A 26,711-nucleotide genomic window follows, 5' to 3' on the forward strand; every position below is an offset into this window, starting at 1 on the left:
ATATTAATAATTACTCTTTCTCCTTCCTGAGTACATAACACAGCAATCTCTCTTTCTTAATGCTCAAAATCATACTTTGATTAAGCATAGACTGATCTCTCACAAAGATATCTCGATCTAATTAGGTGTTGTAGTTTTTAAAAAAGAAGAACAACAACTTGGGATATTATCCTTTTGGTAATAAAGGAATGAGAAATGTGAATTAACAATAGGATACTAAGGAAACAGCCCTTCTCCCCCCCCCCCCAATGCTGTGCTAGTTCTCATCTCTTCAAGGCTGCCTTCCTAAGCATAAAGTGGAAGTAAATGCCATTAAAAACAAGTTTACGCAGTTCATGCACAGTTACCTGTTACTAAGCCCTATGGAATTTAGCAGGACTTACTTCTGAGTAAGTGTGCTATCAGTCACATTTAATTTACATTGAAAACAATGGGATTTAAATCATTATTAAGCATTTGCCTGGGACCCATGTCTGCCCCTCGAGTTCAGTGGGGCACCTCATTGGGTCTCCCCCTCCCTAGGTAAGCAGAGTGTGGCTCAGACTTGCATGTTTCCTTTCCTTGGAATGTGTCGGGAAAGGTAAAAGACTTCTATTAGTCTTGACCCTCCAGGTGTTTCAACTGCAGCTCACATTAACCCCAGCCAGCAATCCAAAATATCTGGAGAGCACCAGTTTGGGGAAGGTTGCCTCACCTGTACACTTTGTTAAAGCAATGCCCATTTTGTGTTTGGTTTTTTTTTAAAAAAAATCTTTTTATTTTAAACAAGGGAATAGAAACAACACAGGTATTGTAAAAAGTTTATGACATTTGTGGGGGGAAGGCTAAATGCAGACTTGCATAACCAAAGAAATAACTTTAGTTTTACTTGAGGTAGAAAGATGGGGGGAGGGTAAACAAGGTATTAACATGTCATACACAAAACGAAGGCTGAAGCAAGTCTGTGAGGGCACCAAGTTGGGAGTATGTATGTATGTATGTATTATTATTATTATTATTATTATTATTATTATTATTATTATTATACTGCCCTATACCCAGAGGTCTCAGGGAGATTTACAGAATAAAATCAGAATATAAACCCACAAAATACATGATCAAAATAAAAACAACCCAGCTATAACCCAATATTCTTCACTGACTCCTCATTCCCTGGCAGGGAGGGGCATTCTTTTGTCATTCACATCAGGTAGCCAAATGTCTTGGTCGGACTTGGGTTGCCATGTGTCCTCTTTTTCGTGGATAGAGTTGTCATAGGAGTCCATAGTTAAACGTAGAAGTCAGCAAATGTGTCCTCTTTTTTGCTCTTCAGAATATGGCAACTCGAAATTAAATGAAATTAAATTCAGTTTGAGGCGGGTGTGGGAATCAGTGTGCGCTTTGGGTTGTATAGTATCGAGTCATATCATATAGTATCAAAATAAATTTTGGTATATACAACCAGATACAGTATCCACGCCTCTCTCAGGAGCATTGGCTATTCTTCCGCAGTTCTCCTTGACGTGATGTTGTGAACAGGGAACAAACATGAAAGTTCAGAGAGGCTTCTTTATGTTGATGCGTGTTTGTCTCAAATGAGACCTAATATGCATGAGATTACCCGGCTAAAGGCAAGTTCACAGCTGTCATTGGGCTTGTACGTACTTATGGTGCACATGTCAGAGACTCATATATAATAATATTTTGGGAATGATTCGTGTCCTTATGGAGCTGCTTTCTTTTGTACTTTCTGGATGACCCCTGATCGTATTCTAAAGTAGTTGGGTTAAATATTATCAATCAAGGAATCATCTTGCTTCTCCCCCCTCCCCCCCCCCCCGTGTATTTCTTCTCAATAATTAATTCGGTGTGGCTCCAGCAAATTTTTATTCTAAAAGTCCGGCGACGGGGCTCCGCGCCCGAGATCCCGGCACCAGATGGAGCGCTTGAACAGCAAACTTCCCGTGAGCCCGCCTCTGGGCTGCGCTTGCGCCAATCGCGAGCGCCCCTGCCGAACAATGCGGCTCCCCCCGCCCCTCCCGTGTGGGTTTCTTTCTTTCTCTTGCGCGCCCCCCCCCCCCGTTCGCCGGCTCCTCCCCCGCCGCCTTCGCCGCGCTCGCTGCCGTCGGGGGGTGTGAAGAGAGCGGGCGGGCGGGGAGACTCGGGGCCCGGCGCAGGTGGATCCGCCCGCGGCTGCCGTGGGATGGAGCGGGCCGGTCTCGCCGAGCCCCGCCGCTGAGCTCGACTTTCTCTCCGCCGCGAAGGACAAAAGCGTCGCGGGCTTGATGGCCGCGGGAGCAGCCGGCTCGCTGGTCCGCGCGGAGCCGTGGATGTGAGCTCCGCAGGCGGGCTCGACGGGGCTCAGCCGGCGGAAGGAGAGCCCCCCATGCCCGGACTGCACCCGGCGCTGGGCAGCAGCAGCAGCAGCAGCAGCAGCGCCACTCACGACGCCGATTCTCTTTTCTCCTCCGCAGATGGACTTAAAGGGCGAGCAGCAGGCGACGAGAAGGGCGTGAGCGCCGACGGCGAGCGCGGCGCCTCCAGCCAAGGTAAGGCGCGAGCAGCGGCGCGCCGGGGGCGACTCTCCGGCCAGGGCGGGTCGGCCGGTTGCGCCCTGCAGGGCGGAGGGGTGCCGGCTGCCCGCGCGGCTGCGCTTGCGAAGGGCGCAAAGGGAGACGGCGCTTTGCCGGGGATGCGCGGCAGAAAGGGAAAGGAAGGAGGCGGCGAGGCCCGCAGAAGCTATTTTTTGCATCTCTCCCCCCCCCCCCCGCGTGACCCGGCCTGTGTGTGTGTGCGTGACAAGGCGAGGGACTTGGCCGGACCGCCCGCGAGAAAGAGAAAGGGGAGGCGGAGGCTCGACTTTCCTTTCTCTTTCTCCGCCGACGGGGGGCGGAGAGGCCGCGTGCTGTGCCGAGGGCAAGGTTTGTTGAGAGCCCGGAGCTGCAGTCCCAATGACGCGTGGACTTCGAGGGAAGACTCTCACAAGTTACTGGGGCTTCCAATGAACTGCCCGTGTTCTCGTGGCTTCCTGGTGGTTCACCTCTTTCCCCAACCTCCGCCCCCCACCTTTAAGGCGCGCGATGTTGCCCGGAGTGTCATTGCGCCCCGTTACATGTTCTTTGAGTGCATGGCTTTGAGGTTGTTCATTGTAGCTTGGCTCACTGGCGTGAGTTGTCTAGATCCTTTTGCTTCCTCCCAATCCTCCTTCCCCAGTAATGTTCCTCTAGAATCCTAGAGCTGTAGAGCTGGAAAGGACCACAAGGGTTCATCTAGTCCAGGAATCTTTGGTTCCTTGTGGGGCTCAAGCTCATAACCCTGAGATTAAGCATCGCATACAGCAGATGGTATTTATAAAAATGTGTCTTGTGTTTTCAAATGTGTCTTGTGGGCCAATGATCTGACTTGGTATGAGGCAGTTTCCTAGGTTCTCTGGGCCTTGGGGGCTTTTAAGGGCCAGGCCCCAGGTCTGCATGAAGACCTGGCCATCTATTCCTGGTTTCCACGAGGGAGCAGTGCTGCTTTGGCTGAAGCAATGGGTGGCACTAGTTGGCCTTTGGATGAGTTCCAGCTTGCTCAACACATTTAATGAAGTGTAGCTTTAAAGCCTCTGCACACCCACACACAGCCCAAGTTAGAAATGTCTGTGAGAAGCTCTGGATGTAAAGAGATGGTTCGTGATGCGCTGGTGGTGCTCCTTTCATCCTCATTCACCATCCTTTTGGAGGTAAGAATCACTTGGGGACTTTCCAGTGTGCTCACAACAGGTCAAAGCAGCACAGCTTAGCTGTCTTCGCAGTCTTGAGGTGTCTGTCTGTCTGATTGTGTCTCAGGCCTTATCTACAGTTAACTTTTGCCACACACTTTCTGGGCACGGGTCCGTGGTTTCCCAGTCCACACTGGAGCGCTCTTCTTTTCGCCCCGGAGCTTTTGCCATGATAACTCACACTTTAAAGCTGAAGGGCAACAAACAGCAATTCGAGTTTTCTGTGAATTGCAATTTGGTGCGATGCTGCAGCGAAGAGTGGATTTTTGTGGGAAAAGCTTCAGAGTCAAAATAGAGCACTCGGACCCGGAACTTGAAAGTGCAGGCTGTGCCTAGAAAGTGCAGAGGCAAAAGGTAAGTGTTGATAAGCTCATGGTCTTGTCCCTATACTTGATCTTATGACTTGGTGCAGATGAAAAGTCAACACACTTCAGGCTTTGGTAGTTAGTATGCACCTCTGAATGTGATACTTTGTTAGGTTGTTGTCATGGGACCTTGAATGCAATCTGTTTGAAGTTTGTGAAATGGTCAGGAACAAGAGTCCTCAAAATGTGAGGAGGACCTCTCTTTCAGGATGTTAACCACACTGAGGGAGTGTGGTTGAGCAACAGACCTGGCGATGTTCAGTGGGCATGAGAACCCTTTTCTCATGTTATTTGCATTGTAGGGCAGGAATGAAGGAAAGTTTGACCCTCCAGATTCTGGTAGATTCCAGCTCCCATCATCCTCAATCATTGGCTGGGGCTGATAGGTTGGGGATCCAGCAACACCTGGAGGCCTGCAGGTTCTCCCTCTGTGCTGTGGGGTTGAGTGTAACTGCACCATTGGTGCTGTCTCTTGATGTTTATATATTCAATATGGACAAAAGGGGTGGATAGTTGTGATCAGCGGCTCATAGGAAACTACTATATCATGAGGTAAACCATTGGCCCATCTAGCAATCTAGCAACCTTCTCTGATGGGCAGGTACTTGAAGAGGCCAGAGTCTGAACCTGGGGTTTTTTGCATGCAAAGCAGATGCTCCACCATGGAGCTGTGGATCTGTGTTAAGAACATGACTACTGTTGTGTAGGTGGTCCATGCAATCGTTACCTCTGAATGAGTGGGATCCTCAGTTATTTGTAGCATCCATAGATGAGCAGCTGCTCATGCATAGCCACCCTTTTGCTGAATGTGCAGTCCTCATAGGAACATAAGAAAAGCGTGGCTCGGTCAAGCCAATGGTCCATCTAGCCCAGCATTCTCTTCTCACAGCGGCCAACCAGATGCCATTAGGAAACTCACAAGCAGCACCTGAGTGCAAGAGCAACTCTCCCCTCCGGAGGTTTCCAGCAACTGGTATTCAGAAACATTGCTGCCTACAGCCATGGACAGGCTTATGTGCACAGTCCCATTCTACTTTCTGCATGTGATCAAGGGCTTAAGGGACTTTGGTTCCTCCCTTCCAGAGTCAGGATACACACATTTAAAGCTGGTGATCTCCAACAGGGCACCCATGGACACACAAGCTACCACAGAGGTCTTCCCTGATGCCCACAGGATTAATTCCCCTGCATCTCCCCCCTCCTCTTGAAAGAAGACATTGTGTTGGAGCCAGTAGAGTAAGTTGTGGTGTGCACTTGGTAGCAGGGTGTGTGCAGTGCACATGGGCTCCAAAAGGTTGGCAGCCCTGGTTCTAAGATATCTACTCTGGAAACTGGGTAGAAGATTTCAAGCACTTCCTGGTTGAGGTTGTACCATTCTCATGCTTTTAGTGTTTCCATCTGACATGTAGAAGAAAAAACCAGAAAACGAGAGAGGTTGGAAATCCACTATTTTTCTCTTACATTATCAAACATTTTTAGGGTTTCAGTCCCACCAGACAGGTTTATCCTGGGTGTAGGTGTTGTTGACCTCTGTATCACTCTGACTTGTTTATATCTCTTAAGAACTCAAGGCTGTAATTTTATACTTAACACTTAACCTGGGAGTAAGCCCCACTGAACATGTGTAAGATTTTGCCTTTAATTTTGGAATGAAGTCAAATTCTAGAGTGTGCATTTGTGCTTTTCAGAGAAGAAAGAATTCCAGCAGGTGAGTTTCCTCCATCTCAGCAGCACTTGGGTGAGCCATGCCCCACCTAGAGATATTCTCGCCTCCCCCCCCCGCCAGCCTTGATATGCAATTCCTAAAGGTGCAGGATGAGCCCTCTACCATCTTTCTCACCAAATAAGATTTATGACTCCTCTCTTTTGAGGCCTTGCTCATCTTTGCCTGTTATCTCTTCCTGATCTATACCATCCATATTTTGATTCAGGTTACTGGATCTATTTTGTGTTTTCTAGAGTCAAACGAGGGTTCAGGGACAGACCATACAGCAGCCTCCTGATGCATGCCATGCAGGACGGTGAAGAAAGGAGGGGGAATTGTAGTCCAGCAGAACTTGGAGGGCCGCAGGGTCCCATACCTGCTCTTATCAGGTGTGGGTATCTCAACAGGCATCAGAGGAATCCATCTTTTCCACAGAGCTTTTAAACCCTTCTCATGAGTGGTGCTTGAGCTGGCTAGATGCAAAAAGGGGACAGGAGGCTCCTGCACTTTTAATCGTTATTTGGTAGAGGGGATTTTGGCGTGCAACAGTTAAAGGTGCTCCCTGTCCTTTCTTTGCACCATGGCAGATTTTTTTTGCAAAGGTCTAGGATGTGGAGGGGGAAATGGCTGTGCAATTAAAGTTTTAAGCACCCCAATTCCCTCTCAGCCCTGATTACAAGGTGAAGCAGCCTTTAGGTTGTGTTCCATCTCAAGTGTTCAAAGGATTTTGTGGGTTTTTTTGGTACAGATCTGTTTGTCAACACATACCTTAGTCTTGATCAGCCCGTGCAGAGGAGAGGGCAGCCGGGTACACTTGCTCTGGGCCTCCGTGTGCTATGCTGACTAGGCAGTCCAACTAGGAGCTGGCTGCTTTTTTGTTTGAGTTTATAACTTTATTCCAGGCTAGGTCTCAAACAAGATCTGTGTGCACCTGGTCCTCAGTGTATGGTGGTCCCAACCTCATTTCAGATTTGGGGTGTGTACCCACCCACCCCACTCACACACAAAAACAAAGGCCACCACAGCCAATCACAAATGAACAGGCACACCCTAGGCCAACCCCAACCTCTCTCACCACCAAAGGAACACAAGTGAACAGCAGAGAACCTGCACAAGCAACGCTGACACAAAACCCCACATATATTAAGTAAAATAGAAACATCACCACCCGACCCCACACCTACTCATCTCCCCCCCCCCTCTTTTCCCCTATTCTTCCTAATGTCTCAACAAATGAAACTGATTTGTAAAAATGTTACATGGTAAAAATACGAGAGACAGACATTACATATACTTTTGTAAATCAAGAAAATCTTTAATAAAAATACATTTTAAAAAAGATTTGGGGTGTGTATGTGAGTGGTGCAGAAGCTCAGAAATCACTGCTGTTTAATTGTAATGTGTCAAAGCGATGATTGGAGGGCACATGATGTAGCAGTCTTACTGAAGCTAGCCAGGTCTGCGTCTGGTCTGTTGGCCATGCTGGCTGGGACTGATTAGAGTTGGAGTCCAACATTTGGAGGACCTGATCCAATTTGCTACGGAACTACTGACTTTGGGGGTGAGGCTGGTACTGGTTAAGGTCCCTTGCAGAGAGAGGCAACTAGATTTTGGCTTAGGAGTGCTGCCACATGCATTGAACTAGTCCATGTGCTGCTGTGGGTGGTGTTTTATTGCCAGAGTTCCAATGGGGAATTCCACTGCCATGGCAATTCCGTAAGGAAAATGCGTCAGAAGCTCCTGCTCAGTGTTGTGTCTGGTGTCTGTGATTGCCTTGTGGGACTTGCACTACAAGAAGCTCTGAGTCCTGCCTTTGCACATCATTGGTTCAGAAGGAACCTCTGGCGTGTACACACGTGACAGGACGATGGCAACCTAAATCTGCTGAATTCCGCAAAAGAGGTGCTGAAAATGGATGAAATGGTGGAAAACACTGCTCAACTTTCCTCTCTGTCATCATTTTATTTTGTGCTTGTATTAATAGCCAGACCTGTGAAATTCGTGTACTCTTGTGCTATTTGGGTGGGTGGGGCTGGGGGAACTGGCATACAGCTTTGCTGCTGAGCAACCTCTGCTTTCATCATGGGTACATTTACATTTTTTTTGAAAATGTTCAAGAGGCGTTTGCTGAAGTCTCAAGTGAGAGGAGGGTCAGTCAAAGCTTCTGGCATTCAGAGATTAGTCTCCTCTTTTCGCACTGGGGCGATGGCTTACTATTTATCTGCCTGTATGCCAGATAAGTGGAGGGGGAGATCTGCCTTGTTTCACAGGGAGCTTCAGCTAATCCGTGCTTCTTGCTCTGGGTCTACCACCCAGCCACACGCCTTCCTCTTCAAATATGCAGCTCAGGTGGTACAGCTGCTCCTGGATTGTACCATTTCAAACTGCTTGTTACCTTTCGGTGGGGGGGGGGGGGAGAGACTATTAAATTCTTCCCTGTATTCAAAAAACAAACATCAAAAACTAGATGGCCTTGCTATCCTCATCTGCTTTCCTTACATAGGGTTTCCCTTTCCTCTCCGCTGCTCCATGGCAAAGCATTCAGGCATGTGATTTCCCCACCTGCAGTCACAAGTGGTACACGTCTTTCTTCCGCCTCAGTGTTGGAAGCTCAGATATGCAAGCCAGGTGCCCCGTGGCTCCTTAAACCAAGGTAACACTTGCCAAAACAGGATGCCTAGTTGCCATTTTGGGCCAAGACAACACTAAAGTTTTATTTTTCAAATGATGGACTGACTGAGGTAGATTCTCAGTGAAACATCTTCCTAGTTCAGATGACAATCTTGAGCCAGGTTAAAAACTTTGAGAACTTAAAGAAGAAAAATCACTTGATCCAGGGATGGTCCACATATCCATTTCTTAATGGTGCCTGCTCCTGCTCTGGCTGCACAGAAAAAGCATTTTGGTTCCTGAAACTCATTCCAATTGTGCAGATAAAATATAACTGATGGAATTCTACACGATGGGGTATTGGTGTGTAAAAACAGTCAAGATCCAATGATCCCCCAGGTATGCACCTCCAGATGGTGGAGATGTCGGGCCCCACCCTGGTGCCCAGGCATCTTCACTCGGTCACAAGTGTTGATAGGCAGGTGCAAAATATGGCTAATTTCGAACACTGACCTCAGTTGTAGTTTCGGAACAATTTCACCCTATATTTTCTGTTTTTTCTTTCTTGTTCTCATAATTTGGGAACCTTTGAGCAACCTCAAACAACAGCCCTGTAAAGTAAGTCAGAATTATTATCCCTGCCCTGCCCTTTCCAGATGGGGGGGGGGGGCTGAGACTTAAGAAAGAATGGCTGACCTAAAGCCACCCCGTGTTTTCATGGCAAGATTTGTAGCTCAGGCTGCATATACACTATACATTTAAAGCACGAGGCTTTTATGAAAGAATCCTGGGAACTCCACAGAGCTACAGTTCCCAGCATCCATAACAAACTACAATTCCCAAAATTCTTAGGGGGAACTCATGTTCTTTAAATATATGCTATACCAGCACTGATTTTTTCCTGTGAGCTGTACACTCAGTTCACTTGGGCCAATGAGGAGTTCCAGCTGTCCTGGCCAGTGCTTTGTGTGAAACCCAAGGATGTGCCCTAAAATGTGGTCCCAACGTCCTGTGCAATGTTCCTCAGCAGGCAGCCTATGTTTAAAGTGTTCTTTGTTTGTAGAATGTTTAGAAAAACATTGCTGTCTGTAACCCCTGACCTTTTCATTCCCTTAATCCTTGAACTTGCCATGCTCTGTCAGGCATGAGATCTCCCAACATTGGCAGTCTTTGCCCCAAAGTGACTACAGTTCATACAAAACAGAGGAAAGGGATGTATGATTCACCCTATTCCCCCCCCCCAAAAAAAACATGATCTGGTTTCAGAATTATGGTGCTAGGAACTGGGGTGCAATTGAAAAGGCTGTTTGCTAGTTGAAATAATAATTTTAATAAACTGTAGCCCCAGTGTAGAATCAGCTGAAATCATTGCTAGCTGTTTTCTTGTACTTTCAACATTCTTGCCTCTGCTTCACTGCCAAACCGTTCAGTGGCAAAGATTATTTCATAGCGACCTACCGGTATTTCCAAAGTTTTCTGCCTTCAAGCCTTGTTCTGCTAAGGGTTAAGGTGCTATTGGTCTGCTCCCACCCCTTTAAGGTGTGCTTGAGAATTTTCCAAGAACCATTAGAAGCTGGGCATCTGGGTTCCAGCAGCTATTTATAGCCTGGATAATAGATCAGAAAGCCACCTGAGCCTGCCAGCTGCCTTTCTGCTGGGTTTTATTTGAATGCTCTTCAGAGGCAACAGAGTGCATAACAAACAGTCACTCCAAAGAAACTCCTGCAGGCAGTTCCTGGTAGAGCAAGTGAGCAGGCTTGGCAAATGGACACTGTAAAGCGAGGAAGTGGCTTTGGGGGGCAGCTGGGGAGCTTCTTTCACTGGGCATCTAGAAATACATAATTCCAGATATGGATATTTTGGGGACGGGGAGGGGGACACACATGCATGCAAATATTGGGAATAAATTGAAATATTTTCAGCTTGACACTATAGGCCAGGCTTCTGGGCAAAGAGTCAAAGCTGCCTTTTCACATACACAAATTTCGTGCTTCAGCAGCCTTTTGATTCCAAACACGGGGGAAAATGTGCATTTCTGGAAATTCTAGATGCATGGTGATACATCTTTGTTTTGATGTTTTAAAACTGGGCCACTGTCTTAGTCACAGCCCTCCACTGTGTGGACCACCCTGACTAGCCCCCATTCTCCAGGTGGAGTCCCAGCCTCACCAGGGCTGAAAGCTGGAGGACATGCAGATAACCTTTAAACTAGGGGTCAGCAACCTTTTTCAGCCACTGTCCCTCAGACCTTGTGGTGGGCTAGACTATATGGGGGGGGGATGAACGAATTCCTATGCCCCACAAATAACCCAGAGATGCATTTTAAATAAAAGCACACATTCTACTCATGTAAAAACACACTGATTCCCGGACAATCCATGGGCCGGATTGAGAAGGCGATTGGGCCACATCCGGTCCACGGGCCTTAGGTTGCCTACCCCTCCTTTAAACCTTTTGTGGCAAGAGGCAAAGTCTGCCTGGAGACTCCTGCCTCCTCCCTCTCACCCCCCCCCCCTTTGTGGGCCGTAAGTCAGGCTTGAGGAACCTTAGGCCTGGGAGCTGAATGTGGCCCTCCAGACCTTATAACTCTTCTCAGGCCACACCCTCACAGAGAAGCTAGCCAATTATACAAAGGTAAAAATTCATGTTAGTGGTTTAGCCTACGTCTGCCCCCTGCCCAACCTCCCCCCCCCCCCCCCGCCCAGTGTGTGACTCTCGGGAGGAGTGCATCCTTTGGGCTTAGAAAGGTTGGCCATCTCATAGAAAACACAGAGGAAAACATCCGTCCCTTGATTATTGGACTGCTAGTGGGAGGCAACAGATTGCTTCTAGTAGTTGGGCCATGGGGCTTCCAGTCCGAGGTTTCTGTGTGTCCTGTGTGCTGCTTCACTGTGCCCCTTCTGATCATGCAGGTCTATCCACTTCCAAGCTGATGCACTTGTGGAATCAGGCCCTAGTCATTGGTGGTGGTTTTCGCCTTTTAGGATTCCTGAAGTCTTGCTGCATGAGATGTGGGATTTGAAATGGTGCATTGAATACTATATCCTGAGAATTCCAGCTTTCAAAGAAGAGCAGTTTTACTTTCTTTCTTAGCTGAAGAATTCCAAACTGTTGTACTTTCCACACGTACAATCTCCACAGACTGTGTGTGCCTCAAAGAGTGTCTATTCTGTGAAGGCCCTTCTGGAGCCTCTGAGATGCATGTTGCACATGGCCTCCTCCCCACATCCTGTTTCAGCATTCCTCTTCTACGCTCCAAGCGTGCCAGTCCTGGATACATGAAATTTCATGGACGGCATCTATTCTTAGCCCACCAGCTAGTTGAGTAAGTCACGTTGCCCAACAGCAGTCATGAGTTCAAGACTTTTGAGGGTGGGGAAGGGAAGCGAGATAAGAATAACAGCTGTAAACATAGAGAAGGGGGAGAGGAACATGACTGATTCCAGCCCAGATTTTTTAAATTCATGATCATCTAGCTCATTTGACAGGAGAGCTATAAATTACGGGGTTGTGTCTCTATTAACGGAGTCTGTTTGAGAGAGGAATTTTGTAGAGTTCTCTAACTTCTATAGCTGCAGCAAGAGGTACTTTAATGCTGGATGCTCTCCCCGCCAGACTCCAAGCAAGCAAGTTCCCACCTCTGCTCTGACCTTTATTTCTGGCCATTCTGACAGTGTTAAGCAACAAAGAGCATGTCTTTTGTAGTAGCCATTGTGACCTAGTGGTTCAATAGGGATGGGGAAACCTGTGTGTGTGTCCACCCTGATATTGTTGGGACTCTGTTGACCCAGACAAGCATGGACAGTGGTCAAAGATGATGGGAGGTGCAGTCCAGAACAATCAGGGTTAGTGTCATGTGGAGGCCTGGGTTCAACTTTCTTCCTTGGTGGCCTTGGGCCACTCATGTGCTCTCAGCCTAACCAACCTCTTAGGGTTGTTGTGAGGATCGGAAGAGAGCCTTGTATGCCCCTCTGAACAACTTGCAGGAAGGCTGGGATAGAAAGGCAGCCTATGTATCCAGATCAATATAGGGGAATGCATGGACCATGCTTGCTTACCCCTTCCTGCCATCATCTAAACTGTGGCCTAAAAGGTAGGCTGAGCTGCCCCTCTGTTTTCTGTGTGTTTTGACATGAGCCCCCACCCCCTTAAACACGCAACATACATAATTCTAGCCAGAGCTTCTGTTGCAATCTAAACCTAGAGCTGCTGCTGGGAAACTGTTCCCCTCCTCCTCCGCTGCCCCCCTTCTTCTGCCCAAAGGCACAAGCTGCTGATTGCCCCACCAGCTCCTCGTGACTCTAAATGGGAGGAAAGTGCCTATTACTCTGCAAATGTCTCATCTGTGATTTGGAAAGGGATGATGGAAAAGTGCCAGACCTGCAGTTTAAAGTAGTGAGGCTTTACTGAGGACTTGGAGCACTCTCTGTGCAGTGACAAAGCTGCATGCTCCGGCACTGGGGGCGGGGGCATGGCACGCCACCCGTGGGGATGTGGCGTGAGTCCTGGGGGTGTGGCATGCCGCCCGCTGGGGCATGGCACTAGCACAATGGGGGGGGTGCACGGTGCGTGTCTGGGGGGTGGCCGTGATGGTGCCCCTCCTCCCCGATGGTGCCGGGGGTGTGTGCTCCCCCCACCTGCCCCCCTTCCTCCACCAATGACTCTGTGGGGATGGTGTGAGCCAGACTTGTCTTTCACCCTCAGTTCCTCAGTGTGCAAAATTGACACGTGGGAGAGTGCTTTCTCCAGATATCATGGACCCCTGTCAACCCAATGTGGTCAGAGAGCAGGTGATGGGAGCTGTAGTCGCAGATTAAGGAACAATGTTGGATGTGGAGCTGGGCAGTGCAGGCTCAAATCCTCTTTCCACATGGAACAGATGTGGTAGCCTTGTCAACCATTGTGGATCTTCCAAATCTCCTAATAATCCTCCAAGCAACTCCTGGGCTGCATGTGGCAGAGTTTGCCATGTGGATTTTTTATTAGCTGACCCAGAATGTCAAGCTGGTTGGTTTTGTTTGTTTGTTTTTTGCTGTGTGGTGAAACTGGTCCTCAGTAACGGTCCCTGGGACAGTTAGGGCTTGCATAACAAGTGCACACCTCTTAGCTTGCTCCCAGTGCCAGCACACCTGATGTATATGCAAAGGTGAGCATGAGTGACAAGGCTCCAGCCCAGCCCTTGTGCCTTTCTGTCTAGCGAGTGGCTTCTGTCCCAGCTGTGTGGGTGATGCAAATCTCTCCTTTGCTGCAATCAGATGAGGCGAGTGATAATGGCTTGGTGTGTGGAAGAGGAAGGGCAGGTTCCAGGATGGAACCTGTGGGATGCTATCTCCCCGCCCACTTCAAGACAGTTGCCACCTGTGCTGATCTCCTCCCACAGTTGTGACTGGTCCATGCTGTGTGGGAACTTCTTTTTTTAGGTCTTTTGCTGTTTGCCTGTTGTTTTGCAGCCTGACAGGGCAGACTTCCCCACCCCCACCTGCACTCAAAGAGTGCATGAGAGCAAAGCAAGGCTAGAGGGAGGAGGACAACACAGGCATTGCTAACTTCTCTTCAAAGATGAAGAAATGGCAAATTCTGTGCAGAGTTGCCAGGAGTGTGTTGAAATCTCAGGTCACATAGTGCATAAACTATGTATAAGTGCCAGGGACTCTTACTACCTTCTTATTTCTGATTGGATATAAGGCCCTAGCACTGGGCATGATCCAGACAAAAGTTAAGAGCTGAAGTCCACTTGCAGATGAGTCTGCCTTATACTTGCCTACTGTTATCTACACTGATTAGCAATGGTTCTCTGGGATTTCTGAGCAGAGGTCTTTCTTTCCCATCATTTTGTACCAGCTCTTTCCAACTAGAGATGCTCAGGATTCAACCTGCTCTGGTTTGTCCCTGATATTCAGCAGGTGCTTCCCTGTGGAAATCAATAGCACTTTTTAAAAGGGGCCATGTTTGGGCTAGACTGCTGCCACTGTTAACTGTTAACAATTCCTGTTTTGTCCTTGTGTCGCAGTGTTTTTTTAATCTCAGGTGTAGGAGGCTTGTGAGGGAAGCAAATAACCAGGCAATAGGTTTTTGCCTCTTCTGTTGATCACACTCTGCCCAGCTGTAGCAATGCCAGCTCCTGAATGGGAACTCCATGCATGTGATTTTACAGTTCTGCAACCACATCACAGTCTTTTTCTGAATGTCATCTACCATGCCACAGGTTCTATCTTTTGTGCCTTCTAGCTGTACTGGCACATGTGTAGAGAGCAAGAGAGCCTTTGGTTATCTTTATCGCATCTAGCACAGAGCTTTCCAAACTGTGTGTCGCGACACGTTTGTGTGTCGGCTCCAGTGTGTAGGTGTGTTGAGCGAAAGCTCCCTACACTCCTCCCAGGGCTGGAAAGTGGTTACTTTAACCTCCAGTTTGCTAGTAAAACTGAATTACTGTGTTGCGAAATGATGCATGTCTAAAAAGTGTGTCACCAACATGAAAAGTTTGGAAAGCTCTGATCTAGCAGTTACATTGGGGATCGCTGCTGGTTGACTGTACACTAATGCACAAAGCATGGGAAATAAACAAGATGAGCTTGAGCTCTTGGTACTAAATATGTACCAAGCAACTAAATATGACATAATAGCAAACTAAATATGACATAATAGGCATCACTGAAACCTGGTGGGATAAATCCCACGATTGGAATGTAATAATGGAGGGATACAATCTATTTCAGAGAAACAGACCAGACAAGAAAGGAGGAGGAATGGTGTTATATGTCAGGGATGTGTATACCTGTGAAGAGATCCAAGATTTAGAACCTCAAAGCCAAAGTGAGAGCATTTGGGTCAAAATTAAGGGAGAGAAGAATAACAGTGACCTCATTGTGGGAGTTTACTATAGACCCCCAAGCCAAACGGAGGACATAGATGATGCCTTCCTGGAACAGCTGGCCAAGCATGCAAAAGGAAGGGAGATAGTAGTAATGGGGGACTTCAATTACCCGGATATTTGTTGGATGTCAAACTCAGCCAAGAGCATAAGGTCAAACAGATTCCTCACTGGCCTTGCAGACAACTTCATTGTCCAGAAAGTGGGAGAAGCAACAAGAGGAACAGCCATTTTAGATCTGGTCCTAACCAGTGTTGATGACCTGGTTAGTGGGGTAGAAGTGGAAGGATCATTAGGCGCCAAGCATACTAGGACTCAATTTCTTGACTTTAAGAAAGCCGACTTCATAAAACTTAGGGAAGTGCTGGGTGAGATCCCATGGACAGTAATACTAAAAGGAAAGGGAGTTCATGATGGCTGGGAGTTTGTTAAGAGGGAGATAGTAAAAGCACAACTTCAGGCAATACCAATGAGACAGAAACATGGAAGGTGCCTAAAGAAGCCAGGGTGGCTATCTAAAGAACTTTTAACTGAGTTAAGATTAAAAAAGGATGTGTACAAAAAATGGAAAAGGGGGGAAACCACCAAAGAGGAATTCAAACAAATAGCCAGCACGTGTAGACACAAAGTCAGAAAAGCTAAAGCACAGAATGAACTCAGGCTTGCTAGAGAGGTTAAAGCAACAAAAAAGGCTTTTATGGGTATGTTCGTAGCAAAAGGAAGAACAAAGAAACAGTGGGGTCACTCAGAGGAGAAGATGGTGAAATGCAAACAGGGGACACAGAAAGGGCTGAACTCCTCAATGCCTTCTTTGCCTCAGTCTTCTCTGATAAAGAAAACAATGCCCTACCTGAAGAATTTGGAGCAAATGATTCAGCAGAGGAAACACAGCCCAGAATAATTAAGGAGATAGTACAAGAATACTTGGCTAGTTTAGATGTATTCAAGTCTCCAGGGCCAGATGAGCTGCATCCAAGAGTATTAAAAGAACTGGCAGATGTGATCTCAGAACCACTGGCAGTCATCTTTGAGAATTCCTGGAGAACAGGCGAAGTCCCGGCAGACTGGAGGAGGGCAAATGTTGTCCCTATTTTCAAAAAGGGGGAAAGAGAGGACCCAAATAATTATCGCCCAGTCAGTCTGACATCAATACCAGGGAAGATTCTGGAGCAGATCTTTAAGCAAACAGTCTGTGAGCACCTAGAAAGGAATGCTGTGATCACCAATAGTCAGCATGGATTTCTGAAAAATAAGTCATGTCAGACGAACCTGATCTCATTTTTTGACAGAATTACAAGCCTGGTAGATGAAGGGAACGCAGTGGATGTAGCCTACCTTGATTTCAGCAAGGCATTTGACAAGGTGCCCCATGATATTCTTGTAAAGAAGCTGGTAAAATGCGGTCTTGACTATGCTACCACTCAGTGGATTTGTAACTGGCTGACTGACCAAACCCAAAGGGTGCTCATCAATGGTTCCTCTTCATCCTGGAGAAGAGTGACTAGTGGGGTGCCACAGGGTTCTGTCTTGGGCCCGGTCTTATTCAACATCTTTATCAACAACTTGGATGATGGACTCAAGGGCATCCTGATCAAATTTGCAGATGACACCAAACTGGGAGGGGTGGCTAACACCCCAGAGGACAGGATCACACTTCAAAACGACCTTGACAGATTAGAGAACTGGGCCAAAACAAACAAGATGAATTTTAACAGGGAGAAATGTAAAGTATTGCACTTGGGCAAAAAAAATGAGAGGCACAAATACAAGATGGGTGACACCTGGCTTGAGAGCAGTACATGTGAAAAGGATCTAGGAGTCTTGGTTGGCCACAAACTTGACATGAGCCAACAGTGTGATGCGGCAGCTAAAAAAGCCAATGCAATTCTGGGCTGCATCAATAGGAGTATAGCATCTAGATCAAGGGAAGTAATAGTGCCACTGTATTCTGCTCTGGTCAGACCTCACCTGGAGTACTGTGTCCAGTTCTGGGCACCACAGTTCAAGAAGGACACTGACAAACTGGAACATGTCCAGAGGAGGGCAACCAAAATGGTCAAAGGCCTGGAAACGATGCCTTATGAGGAACGGCTAAGGGAGCTGGGCATGTTTAGCCTGGAGAAGAGGAGGTTAAGGGGTGATATGATAGCCATGTTCAAATATATAAAAGGATGTCACATAGAGGAGGGAGAAAGGTTGTTTTCTGCTGCTCCAGAGAAGCGGACACAGAGCAATGGATCCAAACTACAAGAAAGAAGATTCCACCTAAACATTAGGAAGAACTTCCTGACAGCAAGAGCTGTTCGACAGTGGAATTTGCTGCCAAGGAGTGTGGTGGAGTCTCCTTCTTTGGAGGTCTTTAAGCAGAGGCTTGACAACCATTTGTCAGGAGTGCTCTGATGGTGTTTCCTGCTTGGCAGGGGGTTGGACTCGATGGCCCTTGTGGTCTCTTCCAACTCTATGATTCTAAGTAGATACGTTATTTTATTGTTGCCTATTACAGTGGTACCTCAGTTTTCGAACAGCTTAGTTCCCAAACAACAACACTGCAAACCCGGAAGGAGGTGTTCGAACTTTGCTTCGGAAGCCAAACGTGCTCCTGAGCTTCCATTTTCACTGCTGCACAGCTCATTTGAGTCCCCAACATAGTAATTAAGACTTTTTTCATCCTGTTTTACCCTTGTGCAGCTAATTTAAGTCCCCCCCCCCCATTGTAATTAAAGCTTTCCGTTTCTTACTGCAGTGTTCTGAGGTGATGTTTGGTCCTTTTGTTTTTGCGATTTTTTGCATTTTTGTTTGTGGGGCTTTTTCATTTTTGTGACTGTGGCTTGTTTTTTGTTTTGTGATTGATTGATTGATTGATTGAGTGAGTGAGTCACTGCGGAAATGGACAAAAGCCCCCCATCCAAACAATGGCAATCATCAGCTTTTCCTTGGCACAGCTTTTCCAGCTTTTCCTTGGCACAGAATTGTTAATTGATTGATTTTAGAACAAAGTTTTCACAGTCCAGACAAGGAAGGTGGTTGTAATCAGTTTGTAGCTTCAGTCTTCAAGCTTCAGAAAATTGATTGGGTGTAACCAATAAACCAAAGCTTTGATTAAAGTTTAAAATTTTATCTTGATTGATTGGCATTTATAATGCAAGAGAACTGTGAAATTTATGATTCCTGAAGGACATTTTTTCTGCTTTGCAGAGCACACCTTGAGCCAGATTTTATGAAAAGGAATAATTTAGATTGCTTTTCTTTCTGCTTTGGTCCAAAACCAGCAGATGTGTATGCCTTTTGCTGATCGTACTTTGAACTGTTATTATTATTGTGATCACCTTCTGCACAATGTACAATAAAGACATCAGAAAACAACAGAAATATTTAAAACAGAAAGCATGCAAAATAGACACAGGGCTGGGGAACCTTTAGCCCTCAAAATGTTAGACTGCAGCTTCCATTGGCACCAGCCAACATGGTCAGTGGTCTGGGTTGATGTAGTTCAGTTGCATCTGGAGGGCCTCAGGTTCTTCATCTCTACAATACAGTGTTAGAAACTCAGATACATAAGCTCAGTGCCAAATGGCTCCTAAACCAATGTTACAGTCACCGAAACAGAATGTCTAGTTGCCAGAAACTGTAAGCACACTGGACCTAAGAGTTTTTAATGTTGTTCTTAATGCTATAACGACAGCTCTAAAAACTTGTGTTTCCCCCCAAAGGATTGACTGACTATGATTGATTCTCAGTTAAGCATCTGGCTAGTTCAGAGGACAACCCTGAGCTCGGTTAAGAACTCTGAGAACTTAAAGAAGAAAAGCCACTTGATCCAGGGGCCATCCACATATATATTATTCTCTACCTTCCTCTTTTTCTTAATGTTGACACAGACCATTTATAACATAGAAATATTATTCACAACTGTGAGCAGGGCAGTGGGGTGGGGTAAGTGAAGACAAGCTCCAATAATTAACTACAGTGTACACTGCTCCTGCTTAAATCATGTCCTTCTAGCTCCAAGGGGGTACTTTTTGCTGAACATGAGAACATGATATGGGCAATCCAGCAATGGAGTCAGGGATGGGGAACCTTTGACCCTCAGATGCTGCTGCACTCCAGCTCCAATCATCCTTGATCTGGGGCTGATGGGAGCTGGAGTGCAACACCAGCGGGGGGAGGGCAGTGCTGCAGGCCTTTATTGCTTTGAGGCTGGATCAGTACTTGATCAAAATGCAAATATTTCATCTGTGAACTGCCCTAACAACTAGTCAGGAGTGCTGGGGGCAGCGGGGAGAACATCAGCTTTTGTAGACATTAAAAATGAACTGCTAGTTAGGTATAACAATATGAACTGATCCAACATCTGCATAGCATGTACCTGACCTCATACCAAGTGTTTTGCCTAATAAGAAGAGAGGTGATGTTATCGCTGTGTGCTGCGTTGGTAAGTCATGGTTGGAATACTTTTGTTCAGTAAAATTATGATGTTGACAAGTTGAAAAGGATTAAGAGGAAAGCTATGAGGAAGATCAAGTATCCTGAAGAGGAAAAGCCAAAAGCAGCGGATATGCTTGTTCTGGAGAGATAAGATTAAGGAGAGAGATGTTCACTTGCTGTTGTTTAAAAAATCAAAAACAAAACTCAAGTATTTAAAGAAGAAAGGGGGAAAATAGGAGAATAGGAAGTTAAAGGGTTTAGATTATTGGATGGGTGAAAGCAGATTTAGAGTAAACATAAAGAGATTTGGGCAGGTTCGCGGGGAAGAGGAGTAGAGAGAAATCATGACTATATAAGAGCAATTCAATGAGTTGTGGAATCTCCTTCCTTGGAAATGTTCAAAGAGAAGTTAAGATAGATGTCTGTTAAGGATGAGTTTTGGGTGTAGGCCGGCCTGTCTTTCTGGCATAGCTTTAACCAGAACTGGTTGTGATAGCCCAGCCAGTGATGCTTCAAGCATAGAATGACAGGAGGTCTCAGGTAGAAGGTCTGGGACAGACTTAGAACCTGCGTTTGAGGACATTGCTGCTTTGGTGGGTCATTGACTAGGTGGGTCATTGATTTAACTAGATGGACCCCTCATCATGCACAGTGGAAGGTAATGCACTCCTATGTGTGTCCTTCGCCCAGACAAGCTGTTCGCCAAATCCTCCACTGCTTATTTCAAGCTGCAGTAGAGGGCCCAGCGAGCAGCCCTTCTTACTCAATGTAGCATCAAGCAGTTCTAGGTTTTGCTTTTGTTTTTTGGCTTTCTTGAGGTCAGGACCCCTTTGTCCTTGGCAGCTCCTCTCATCATTATCTCAGTTCTGGTCCTGAAAGAAGCATCATTAACTTCCCTCTCCCTGTTCCCAGGCCAGTGGACAGGGGCCCCAGTGCTGGCAGGACAGTGGGTTCGTTCCTATGTGGGAGATGTCCAAGAACATATCTGCACGCTTCGTTCCTGCCAGGGCATCTGCAAGGGGACCCCAGGCATCAATTTGCCTTCTTGTCTGCTGTGTCCTTTTCTGATCTCCATGTGGCATGAGAGGTGCAGCCTTCTTTGCAACCGAGTATTGGTTTCCTATGCTGTCCCTTCTTCCAAGTCAAATCAAGGCAGAGGTTTCAGAAAAGGCTGTGAAGTGCATTTGAAGCATTTCCAAGTATGTGTGTGTGTTGGCATTATTATTTCCCACCCGTGTTTGCAATGGAACCTGGGATCTTCTGCATTCAAAGTGTGCTCTCTTCTGCTGAGCTACGGTATAAGGTATGGCATCCATACAGGAGCCTCATGATCAACAGCAAGGCTGTTCTTCACCATGGAGCTTCAGGTCCACGCTTCCTTGCTAAACTGGTGAACTTAAGCAGTAGGCACGGTTTAAACAGCTAGACAGTGAATATGATGATACTCCTATTTTTATTGATATTTATTTATTTAAAGCTTTTATAGCTTGTGCTTTAGCTAAAAAGATTTGGTCTCTCCTCGTTCCAATCAACCTTGGGCTAGAATAAATCATCTATTTCTGCAGCATCTATTTTTATACTGTAGTGTTCATTTTCTCTTGAGACAAAAACACAGCAGAATCATTGGCTCTCTGAAGATGCTGCCTGTGTCCTTGCCATGAGTTGAGCCATTGGGTTTCCTCTCTTCCGGTCAGGAAGGACACTGTGGGGTCCTCTGAAGTCGGGTGCAGAGGTGGTGCTGATTCTCACCCTTACACTCTTGCAAGGCAGAGAAAACTGGCCCTCCAGTCTTGCTGGGTTACAGCTCCCATCGGCACCAGCCAGCATGGCCAATGGTCAGGGCTGGTGGGAGTTGTAGTCCAACAACCTCTGGAGGGCACCAGGTTAGAAAGGCTGACCTACTGCACTCTTGAGCGGGAGGGTGCTGAGGAGGATTTTCCATGATGAGAGGATAGGTGCCATTGTTTTGCATGTCTCTATGAGTAAGAGAAGCAGAATGAAAGATGCAAAGTGGCAAGTATATGGAAATTGGCGTGGGTTGTGCAATGTAGAACAATTGCAGAGTTGTAACTTTATTGGCAACAGATTAGGATGGCCTCTGTGACCTCAGATGATGATTCTTCTTTGCCTTAAAATTCAAGGTTTATATGTGAGTTTTCAGTATTCGCACATACAAATCCTATTCTAAGAGGCAAACATCAGGTGATAAACATAAGAAGGATGTAGTTGGATCAGGCCCAAGGCCCATCCAGTCTAGTGTCCTGTTCTCACAATGGCCAACTGGGTGTGCCTAAGGAAGCCCGCAAGCAGGACCAAAACTCTTTGGAAGTGGGCTGCCTGCGACAGAGGAGAGGAAACACCATGGCTCAGTAGCGCAGCATGGGGGGTGCAGGGGGGGCCGGCCGCACTGGGCGCAACATCTGGGGGTTAGGGTTAGGGGGCGCAAATCCACGGGTTAGGGGGCACAAATTACTTGCCTTGCCCCGGGTGCTGACAACCCACGCTACGCCACTGCCATGGCTTGTAGCCATTGGCAGCCTGTGATGCTCTAGAGCTTGTTGGACTCCAACTCCCATGGCAAATTGTAGTCCAGCAACATCTGGAGGGCCACAGGTTCCCCACCCTGATCTATATATGGGGAAATAGGGAGATATGTATCCAAAATCTTTCTCTTGGAGGGCTGAGGCTCAAGATCCAGTGGAAAAACATGACTGGGCAGTGCATATGAGTGTGTTAGCATGCCAGCTTCTTTCACCTTCAGTGTAGTCTCTGTGTTAACTCAAAAGCAAGAATGTAGGCCTATGCCAACCCATCATCTGCACTGGGGCATTGACTGAGCCTGCACCAAGCCACTAATTTATGCAGTGTGGACATGGAAGTGTGGCTGGACTGAGGAAGAACTGGGATAGTCCTGGTGGCTTTGGGTGTTCAGAAATCTAACTCTGTTGCATAGGATTATGAGGTTTCAGGGGGTTTTTTGGGGGGAAGGCTTAATATAGTTAATATGTATTTCATAATTTCATAGACCACAAATATATAATTTTTTCAAGTTGTGTAGAGCATATTTAAAAACAGTTCCAAGTATGGAATAACTAAGATAAAAGCCACCAATTTGAAAGACCTATAATGAAAGACAGCATTGCTATAAAATAAAAGGGGTCAGAACCAGCAAGTTGTTGTTGTTGTTGATGATGATGATAATAACAAGTCAGCAAATTTGGAAGAGTAAATCACAAAATGACACACATCATTGAAGGAGGGGTGGGGGATGCTCTCCAGATGTTGTAGGACCACAACTCCCTCATTTTTTGGTCTTGATGTTATATCATCGTGAACCACCCTGGCTGGAATAGAAATGTTTGAAAATAAAATAACAATCCTAGAGAGGGAGCACATGTTTCTTGAAATGCACTGCTTTTTTGCAGCTGAACATTGAATGTATCCAAAGCCAACTTTACAACTTGTTGAGACTGTCCCACTTCCCACTTCTGCTGGAATGTCTTTCCCCCTTCCTTTCTTATATAAAGGAGAGGAAGAGGAGACTATATATTCCAAGCTGTGCAAGAGTACTTAGGCAGTCTTTGGCAGTTGTTATAAATAGACCAAATGGATTTTCGTCAATGGTGGGTTTAATTCACCCTGAGTGGCTGAGCGGATCTGCTCTTGGAGGCTCCTCCAGGATTGCAGTGTTCCAGTTGTGCATCCTCAGAAGGGGCTGCTGCTTCCTCTGCCCACAATAGCTGGAAATGAGAGGATCCTGGGTAAACGGGGGGAGGGAAGCACCCAAACCACTTCCTGCCAGACTCCCCAAAGAGACATTCCTTTCCCTGCTTAGTTTAGACAAGTTCAGAAACAAATGTGTTGGCCGGGGGGGGGGGGGCTGCTTGGGGTGAGAGAAGGAATGATTTTGCCAGATGGGCTGAGGACAGCAGCTTTGCCGGGAGCTGGTGGTCTGAGCACCGTTGTCCGCTTTGCCTAGGCAGTGGAGCCTCAGGAGCCAGCTTAGGCTTTGGAGGTGTGCAGATTTTTGCCAGCTGCAGACTCTAGGGGACGGGGCAGCAGCAGCAGCATGTGCTGGGAATTTGGTGCCTTACCAAGTTTGGCTTCTGGCATGGGGGCTGAGAATGTGGAAATGAGAGTGTGAAATGCGGCATTTAGCACACCAGCCACTTGCTCCAGCGGTGCTTCTTTGCCCACCTGCCTGCCCCCATAACGTAGCATAGTGTTTCTCGTCCTTTTATCTTTTAAAATTATTATTATTATTAATTGCCAACAGAAGGTGTAGGTGAAGGCTGCAGTGATCTGCAAGTGGGATTTGGTAACAGCCTAGAGCTGATTTCTTCCAAATACATGCTGTTCTTTTTCTTTATTCACAGCTGCCCATTCCAACCCAAAGCTTCCAGCTGTGCTTAAAAAGGGAGGGAATCCTGGCTGCTTAGATTTGGATTGCTGGACTCAGCAGTCTCAAACAAACTGGACTGGGGAGGCCAGTCCCTGCCCCACCCACACATGCAGCAACTGCTTGCAGACTCTTTACAGCACAGTTCTATGCATGCTTACTTGGAAATAAGCTCCACTTCGTTCAGTGGGGTTCAGGGCTGTCTTAAGCATATGCAGCGCCAGGGTACAAAGATCTGCCCGGTGCCCCAACCCCCGGCGCACGGGAGGGCGGAGCTGGCCACCTCAGTGCCTCGCTGGCTCGGTCGCCCCCAAACTCGCAACAGAAGAGCCCACTGCGGCACTCCGACAACGGGCAGGCTCTTCCCCGGACTCTCGGTCTGGCACCCCTGAGACCCTGGTGCCCAGGTGCACCGCACCCCTAGCCCCTATGAGTAAGATGGCCCTGGTGGGGTTTCTTCCCAAATAAATGTGCATAGGATTACTGTTCTAGACAGGCCCAGCTCATGCTAAGCCCCTTTCAGTTAAGTTATATACAAGCATTCTACCCACAGCATTACGCTTGGGCTAGTGCTCTTCGGGGTCATGGGATGGGGAGATAAACTCTGCTTTTGTTTGCAGTGGGAGACGCACTAATTAGGGCAGGATGAATGAGGTTTCTGCAGGGGGCGGAGCACATAGCCAGTAAGATCTCTCTCTCCCACTCCATTTAAATCAAGACATTTCTTAAAATGGGGACAGTTTTGGTCAGGGCCAGTGGATGCGGCTGGATTAGATCAGCCTTGACTAACCTGGCATGCTCCAGATATCTCTTGACTACAGCTCCCATCGTCCCTGACTACTTCCTGTTTTGGCTGGGCTTAGTGGGATTTGGAGTCCAAAACCCTGGAAAGCAGTAGTTTGGAGGAAAGCCGGGTTAGATGGTGGCTGGTGTGAAACGTGTGGGGGGGGGGGGATTTTGGATGGTTGCAAGATGTGCTCCTGCAATTATGGAGATTAATATGTGTAACGGGAGAGAAAATAATCACAGAGGTGCATGTTTTAATGGCGCAAGCATGGTGGGTGGGGGAAGCTGTCACTATTTGTTTATTTGCATCCACAGATGCCTAATCACTTGCTCAACCACATTCCGTTCAGGACTTCCAACAAGCAAGGGCCCCACTAGCTGAGAGAAGAATTGCATTTTCCCAGTGACAAAATACTAGGATCTGAATGCTGGAGAAAGGGATTTATTTTTTTTCAAATGGAGGCTGTGGATTCTTTTGGTATTGCTTGTTGCACAGAAACACCATGGAGATGCCCCTGAACCCCGTTCAGTCCCATTCCATGCAGGAATCACAGTAGCTTTGAACAGCCAGCCAGTGTTGCATTTTCCAGGGTACAGAATGCTGCACTTCTGAGGAGCTGGCAGATGTGGTGGTTTGAATCCAGCGTAAGTCGGTTGTCTTTGGATTGCATTGAAATCAGTGTGAAAAGTTAGTTAGTTAGGTTGGTATCCAATTTTGTATCCCTGCACAGGAAATAATAATCTCATGAGATTGTGGAATTAGTACTATTACAGGTGCCACAGAAAATCCCTTCCGTCTTTGTAAGAAGAACTCAATTGCACTTTGGAACTCCCTGCCTGTTGAGGTCAAGCAGGCACCTTCTCTGTGTTCTTTTCAGCACCTAGTAAAAACGTTCTAGTTCAGACAAGCCTGCCCGCCCAGATGTTTAGAAGTTGATGCGAGTTTTAATTTGTTTTTGTCTATTTTTTTTATGCTCTAAATCATTGTGATTTTTTTAAAGTGAAAATTTAGTTTTAACTTTTTTGTAAACAGCTTTGAGGTTTTTTTCTCCATTAAGCAGTCAATGAATTTTATGATTTTTTTTAAAAAATGCTTTTTATTGGTTTTCCAAAACAAAATTAAATAAAACATATACTCTTACATTCAACATTTTTTTATCTTCTTATTTACCATGTGCATTATCACGCCCGGACTTCCTTCCTTCCCTACTTCGGCTTTCACAATTAGCATCCTCTCTTACAGATTCTTATTTACACTCTGTCCACATCACATGATTTATATTAACCCTGCTACAGTCTTTAAGCTTCTACAGTTATTCTGTATGTACTCAACAAATTTACTCCACTCCTCTTCAAACTTTGTTACTTTTTGGTTCCGAATCTTATAGGTCATTTCCGCCAATTCTATGTATTCAAACATTTTTGTCTGCCACTCCATTAAAGTTGGGATTTCCTGGGTTTTCCGTTTTTGAGCCACTAGAATCCTAGCAGTGGTCACGGCGTGCATAAATAATTTATGATCTTCTTTTCTTAATTTATCCCCTATTATCCGTAGCAAAAAAGCCTCTGGTTTCTTTGGGAAGGTGTATTTAAAAAGTTTTTTCATTTCGTTATAAATCATGTCCCAGAATTTTTTCATTTTTTCACATGTCCACCACATGTGAAAAAAGTCACCATCTTTTAATTTACACTTCCAACAAGCTTTGTTACTCACGCTGTACATTTTTGCTAGTTTAACCGGAGTGATATACCACCGGTACATCATTTTCATTAAATTTTCTTTTAAAGTAGAACACGCCGTAAACCTC

At 46.5% G+C, this 26,711-nt stretch overlaps 1 protein-coding gene across 6 annotated transcripts in view; it reads left to right on the top strand.

Moving 5' to 3' along the window:
* The window catches only part of HDAC7 (histone deacetylase 7), a 179,166-nt gene that overhangs the window by 63,210 nt on the left and 89,245 nt on the right, over positions 1-26,711 (top strand). For 2 of the 6 annotated variants that reach the window (XM_083729181.1, XM_083729179.1), the window contains one exon: positions 2,454-2,528. The exons of 2 other annotated variants lie outside the window; for them this stretch is intronic. Coding sequence is in view for 2 of the 4 variants with exons in the window: in XM_083729179.1 (XP_083585305.1) it covers positions 2,454-2,528 (75 nt within the window). In the remaining 2 variants the exon portion in view is untranslated. Of the gene's footprint in view, positions 1-1,967; positions 2,529-2,867; positions 2,992-26,711 lie in introns of those variants that run through there. 2 more of the 6 variants (XM_083729178.1, XM_083729183.1) reach the window with 2 other exon arrangements.

Source organism: Podarcis gaigeae (genome assembly GCF_964106915.1).
Source record: "Podarcis gaigeae genome assembly, chromosome: 2".
Lineage (NCBI taxonomy): Eukaryota > Metazoa > Chordata > Lepidosauria > Squamata > Lacertidae > Podarcis > Podarcis gaigeae.